Source organism: Mandrillus leucophaeus, unplaced genomic scaffold (genome assembly GCF_000951045.1).
Source record: "Mandrillus leucophaeus isolate KB7577 unplaced genomic scaffold, Mleu.le_1.0 Scaffold53, whole genome shotgun sequence".
Classification (NCBI taxonomy): domain Eukaryota; kingdom Metazoa; phylum Chordata; class Mammalia; order Primates; family Cercopithecidae; genus Mandrillus; species Mandrillus leucophaeus.
The window spans coordinates 1,765,306-1,772,052 of record NW_012105697.1 but is presented as its reverse complement, the minus strand read 5'-3'; the positions used below and the strand labels follow the sequence as shown (position 1 = coordinate 1,772,052).

The 6,747-nt window shown below is 46.6% G+C and overlaps 1 protein-coding gene across 1 annotated transcript in view; it reads left to right on the top strand.

The window, feature by feature from the left end:
• Positions 1-6,747, top strand: part of NLRP9 (NLR family, pyrin domain containing 9) — a 35,461-nt gene that overhangs the window by 19,653 nt on the left and 9,061 nt on the right. Inside the window, exon 4 of the mRNA XM_011997029.1 lies at positions 437-604. Coding sequence (XP_011852419.1) covers positions 437-604 — 168 coding nt within the window. The remainder of the gene's footprint in view (positions 1-436; positions 605-6,747) is intronic.

Genomic DNA, 6,747 nt, shown 5'->3' with positions numbered 1-6,747 from the left:
TTAGTTTTAAAGCAGAAATGGGTTCTTTCCTTAGGTAACACAGTTTTGCTTGGAGCATTCATTCAGATATGTGTGTGTCTATTTTATGTGAGGCATTAATCTCAGAATTCAAAGAGGTACAAGTATAGTTTGTTCCTGTCCCCATGGGGCTCGGTTTAACATGGGGGGAGTCTGACTGATTTTCCTTATATGTTTGCTGTTATGTAGAAGTGGAGGGGCTAGGGAGAAACAGGGAAGTTCTAAGCAGTTTGAGCCTCTGTGCTGTCTGGTGTCTGAAGACCCCATCGAGAAATAATTTATGAGCAGGAGTAACCAGAATTCCAGAAACTGCATGGTGAGGCCCAGCGTTCAGGGCAGGAAGAATCGTACAACAGGGGTCTGGCTTTGTGCTGGGATCTCATTGCGTGACGCTGTTTTTTGTTTTAATCTTTTGCAGATTTACTTCTATGCTTAACTTAGGACACGATTCAGAATTGTTTAAGGCAGTTCTTCACAACCCTCACCTGAAGCTTCTGAGCCTGTATGGCACTAGCCTTTCCCGTACTGACGTCAGGCACCTGTGTGAGACGCTGAAACATCCAATGTGCAAGATAGAAGAGCTGATGTAAGTCCGGGCTGTTCATGCTGAGCGGTGTTTCTTTCCAAGGTGGGCTTTGCGGCTTGAATATTCTTGTCCTTCCCGGAGGGTCATTACTTCAGTCTTCATCTATCTTGTTTTTCATCTTTTGAATCTCAGTCTCTCTTGTAAGGTGAAGGTAGATTCTGCCGGGCAAGGCGTCCTCTCAGGTTTGTTTCCGCCCTCCCATCTCTCGTACTCACTTTAATTACCTTTTTTTTTTTTTTGAGACAGGGTCTCACTGTGTTGCCCAGGCTAGAGTGCAATGACGCGATCTTGGCTCATTGCAATCTCAGCCTTTGGTGTTCAAGCGATCCTCCCACCTCAGCCTCCTGAGTAGCTAGGATTACAGGTGCACGCCACCACACCCAGCTGATTTTTGTAATTTTTTTGTAGAGATGGGGTTTCACCATATTGCCCAGGCTAGAGTGCAATGACGCGATCTTGGCTCATTGCAACCTCAGCCTCCCGGGTTCAAGCGATCCTCCCACCTCAGCCTCCTGAGTAGCTAGGATTACAGGTTCACGCCACCACACCCAGCTGATTTTTGTAATTTTTTGTAGAGATAGGGTTTCACCATATTGCCCAGGCTGATCTTGCACTCCTGGTCTCAAGCGATCTGCCCACCTTGACCTCCTAAAGTCCTGGGATTACAGTACTTCACACGAGCCACCACACCCAGCCTCAACTCATGGACACCTCCCTTGATACTTGCTGGTTCTGCCTTCAACCAACCAAGCCAAAACAAGAACATCATTTTCCCCCCTAAAGATATTTATAGAAACTTAAAACTGAAGTACATTAATGCACACAAATGTGATTGTCTGATTTGGCAGTTGACAGCGTTAAAGCCGGGAAAAATGACTTGCCCAAAGTCATTTCTTCCTCTTGAAAATTGTCAGGGTGGCCCCTGTCCTAATTGGGTGATTTCTAGGCCGAGCAAATCTATCTTTCTTTTTTATTAGTATTATACTTTGAAGTTCTAGGGTACATGTGTGCAACGTGCAGGTTTGTTACATAGGTATACATGTGCCACGTTGGTGTGCTGCACCCATCAACTCGTCATTTACATTAGGTATTTCTCCTAATGCCATCCCTCCCCCAGCACCCTCCCCCATGACAGGCCCCGGTGTGTGATGTTCCCCACCCTGTGTCCATGCGTTCTCTTTGTTCAGCTCCCACTTAGGAGTGAGAACATGCGGTGTTTGGTTTTCTCTTCTTGTTTTACTTTGCTGAAAATGATGGTTTCCAGTTTCATCCACGTCCCTGCAAAGAACATGAACTCATCCTTTTCTATGGCTGCATAGTATTCCATGGTGTATATGTGCCACATTTTCTTTATCCAGTCTATCGTCGATGGACATGTGGGTTGGTTCCAAGACTTTGCTATTGTGAACAGTGCCGTGGTAAACACACGTGTGCATGTGTCTTTATAGTAGAATGATCACTGGGCAATCTGTCTTTCCAAAGAGAACAAAGGGAAGTCACTGAGGCAGCAATCAATAAAATCAGCCCAGGCCGGGTGCGGTGGCTCACGCCTGTAATCCCAGCACTTTGGGATGCCAAGGTGGGTGGATCACAAGGTCAGGAGATCAAGACCATCCTGGCTAACACAATGAAACCCTGTCTCTACTAAAAATACACACACATACAAAAAGGTGGGCATGGTGGCAGGTGCTTGTAGTCCTACCTACTTGGGAGGCTGAGGCAGGAGAATGGCAGGAACCTGGGAGGCGGAGCTTGCAGTGAGCCGAGATCACGCCACTACACTCCAGCCAGGGGGACAGAGCCAGACTCTGTCTCAAAAAAAAAAAAAAAAAAATTTATGAACGCATTCTACTTGTCCTGTTTTCTTACCAACACTTGAGGGTGTTGATCTTTTCAAACCCATTCTGCTTAGGGCGTAATATCTGAGTGGGTTTAATTTGCATTTGTCTAATGACTAATAATATGAGCGCCTTTTCATTTGTTTGACTTTCTGGGCTTCCTGTTGTGATATGTCTGACATGCTGGTGTAGCCCATCGTTTTATTGGGTTGTCTTTTTCTAATTGATTGACAGGTGTTTTTTCTCTACTGTGGAATGAATTCTAGGTCAAATATATGCATTGCCAATATCTTCTATGTGGTTTGGTTTTCCACATGCTTAATATCCTCTTTGAATTAAGAGAGATTCTTTATGAACACTGAATGAATCTTTTCATGTTCAACTGCTTTTTGTGTTTGTTTAGGGAATTGTTGCCAGGCTTGGTGGCTCATGCCTGTGATCCCAGCACTTTGGGAGGCTGAGGCAGGAGGATCGCTTGAGGCCAGGAGTTGGAGACCAGCCTGGACAACATAGTGAGACCCCCGTCTCTAAAAACAAAACAAAACAAAATTATCTAGGTATGGTGGTGGAAGCCTGTAGTCCCAGCTACTCAGCAGGCTGACGCAGGAGGAGCTCTTGAGCCGAAAGGTCCACAGTTGCTGCAGTGAGCTGTCATCACGTCACTGCACTCCAACCTGAGTCACTGCACTCCAAGCCCAAAGTCCTAAGAATAACTTCCTGTGCATTTCTCTCTAAAAGTCTTATTTTACCACGCACAACTGGGGCTATGATCTACTTTGAATGAATGTTTCTGTGTAGTATAAAGTCAGGTTTTTTTTTAAATTTTCACATACGAACACAGAGTGCTGTCGGAAGATGACTTTTTCTCAAGTGAACAGCAGTAGTTATCGTTATAAACCAGATGACCACGGTGTATTCGAGACCAAAAATATCTGTCTTGATTTTATTTTTGTAGATTTTTTTCACCCATCCATCAGAGAATTGTAGGTTTTCACTGTTTTCTTTCTTTTGTTCTTTTACATGTTAAAGATGTAATTCCATCCCGTTCAGGCTTCCATGCTTTTCTCAATTTAGCTATCAGTGTATTTCGTCCTGTTGTAGGCAGTGTGCTCCACGTGTCTTATCTCCGGCTAATTTTAAGGGGTTTTTTTTTCCTTCCCTCCTTGGGCGTGGTTTTGGTCTTTCTTTGTGTTTATTGTGCTTAAAAATTCACGGAGCTTCCTCCATTTGTGGATGAATGTTTGCACAGGCTTCTGAGAACGCTTTACCATGATCTCGATCTTTAAATACTGCTTCTGCTCCATCTTCTCATTTCCTCTTGGTCTCAGAGGAGAGATCCCCATCATACTTTCAGTCAAGAGGCTTGAAGAATGAGGAGCTTTCTGTGTGGTACAGAAGATAATCTGATACAGGCATGCAATAAGTAAGAAAAAAGAAAAGATTGAGGAGCTTTTTAAAAAATTATCACAATGGGGAGCAAAGAATCCATGCATAAAAACTTGCAGATGCATTTCCCTCTGAGTCGGATGGAGAAGAGAGATATGAAGGCGGCCAGGGGCCGGGCGTGGCTCATGCCTGTAATTCTACCGCTCTGGGAGGTCAAGGCGGGCAGATCACTTGAGCTCAGGAGTTCGAGACCACCCTGGCCAACATGGTGAAACCCCATCTCTACTAAAAATACAAAAATTAGCCGGATGTGGTGGCGGGCACCTGTAATCCCAGCTAGCTGGGAGGCTGAGGTGGGATCTCAGTTCACTGTAGCCTCTACCTCCTGGGCTCAAGCAATCATTTATTAACTGTAATTGTTTTCCTGAGGTCTGTGATCCACTTTAGCAAATCTAACTCTAGGAAGAGTTTAACTTTAGCAAATCTAACTTTAGCAAGTCTAATTCAAGGAAGGGGTCATGGGAACCCCCATGTATAGCCGGTCGGTCAAACACAGACAGAGCAACCCAGTACCTGCAACTGGCATCTGAAGTCAAGGGAGGTCTCGTGGGACTGAGCTCCTACCGTATGGGATCTGACTCTCAATTTAATAAATGATCTGAAAGATACAGATGTGCAGCCAGATGGAGAGAGACACAGGATGAGATCTGGAAGGGTCCCGAGTGTGAAGGGGGCCTGCCCCTGCACACCTGTGGGTATTTCTTATTGGGCTGGAGATGACAGACTAAAGAAACAAGACACAGAGACAAAGTATAGAGAAAGAACAGTGGGCCCAGGGGACCGGCACTCAATGTGCGTGCGAGGACCTGCACTGGCGCTGGTCTCTGAGTTCCCTCAGTATTTATTGATCATTATTTTTTCTATCTCGGTGAGGGGAGAGTAGCAGGGCAACAGGCGGGGAGAAGCTCTGCGGGGAAACGTGTGAACAAAGGAATCTGTGTCATGAATAAGTTCAAGGAAAGGCACTGTGCCCGGATGTGCACGTAGGCTAGATTTATGTTTCTGTTTACACAAACATCTCAGTGTAGCAAAGAGTAACAGAGCAGTATTGCTGCCAGCATATCTCACCTCCGGCCACAGGGCAATTTTCTCCTATCTCAGAATAGAAGGAATGGTCGGCTTTACACCAAGACATTCCATTCCCAGGGCCGAGCTGGAGACCGAAGCCTTCCTCTTATCTCGACTTCAAAGAGGCCTCCCTCTTTCACTACTCAGCACAGACCCTTTATGGGTGTCAGGCTGGAATCAGGTCTTTCCTTTCCCACGAGGCCATATCTCAGGCTGTCTCAGTGCAGGGAAACCTTGGACAATACCCAGGCTTTCTTGGGCAGAGGTCCCTGTGGCTTTCCGAGTGCATTGTGTCCCTGGTTAATCGAGAATGGAGAATGGCGGTGACTTTTACCAGGCATCCTGCCTGCAAACATATTGTTAACCAGGCACATCCTGCACAGCCCTAAATCCATTAAACCTTGATTCATTACAGCACATGTTTCTGTGAGCACAGGGTTGGGGCTAAAGTCACAGGTTAACGGCATCTCAAAACAGAACCATTTTTCTTAGTACAGATCAAAATGGAGTTTCTTAAGTCTTCCTTTTCTTTTTTTTTTTTTTTTTTTTTGAGATGGAGTCTTGCTCTGTCACCCAGGCTGGAGTGCAGTGGCCGGATCTCAGCTCACTGCAAGCTCCGCCTCCCGGGTTCACGCCATTCTCCTGCCTCAGCCTCCCAAGTAGCTGGGACTACATGCGCCCGCCACCTCGCCCGGCTAGTTTTTTGTATTTTTAGTAGAGACGGGGTTTCACCGTGTTAGCCAGGATGGTCTCGATCTCCTGACCTCGTGATCCACCCGCCTTGGCCTCCCAAAGTGCTGGGATTACAGGCTTGAGCCACCGCGCCCGGCCAAGTCTTCCTTTTCTACGTAGACACAGTAACAATTTGATCTCTCTCTTTCTTTTCCCCACACGAGGACAGGAGCGTCTGTCCCTGTGGAGCTGGGGTGTGGCGTGTGGACGTGTTTGCCAACCTGAGCGCTCTCTGAACTATATCCTTTTAGGATTTTTATGGAGGCTTCATCACACAGGCATAATCGATGATCAGCTCTGTGTCTAACCCCTCTGGGGAGTGTCCGGTTTGGGTTAAGTTTTAGGACGCCCACTTAGTGGCTGCGGAAGAGCTGCCCGATATTGGGGGGTGAGCTGCCGTCCCACCTCTGGTCACAGAAGCGTGTTGCACTGAGTGTGTGAAAGTAGGAAAAAAACAGTTTGGTTTTTCCTATTTCTTGAAGTGCTCTTGACAGAGAGTCAGATTTATTGAGTTCTGGATACTCCTTTGCTGCAGGGTCTGTCCTGTTCACTGAAGGATGTTCAACAGCATCCCTGGCGGCCTCCATTGTGACAGCCAATAATATACCCAGACATTTCCACGTGTCTCCCTCAGGGCAGATCACCCCAGGCGGTGAGAAGCGTGGGCTTAGACGTTTTTTCCTAACTTCAATGCAAAGCCACGGGATGAATGAGGGAGTCATGTCATTCACATTTGCACTTTTTAAAAGTTTGTAATGTGGCCGGGCGTGGTGGCTCATCCCTGTAATCCCAGGACTTTGGGAGGCCGAGGTAGGCAGATCTCTTGAGGTCAGGAGTTTGAGAACAGCCTGGCCAACATGGTGAAACCCCATCTCTACTAAAAATACAAATGAGCCGGGCGTGATGGCAGGCTCCTGTAATCCCAGCTACTTGGGAGGCTGAGGCAGGAGAATCATTTGAATCCGGGAGGTGGAGGTTGCAGTGAGCCGAGATCGTACCACCGCACTCCTGTCTGGGTAACAGTGAGATTCCTTCTCTTTTTTTTTTTTTTTTTTTTTT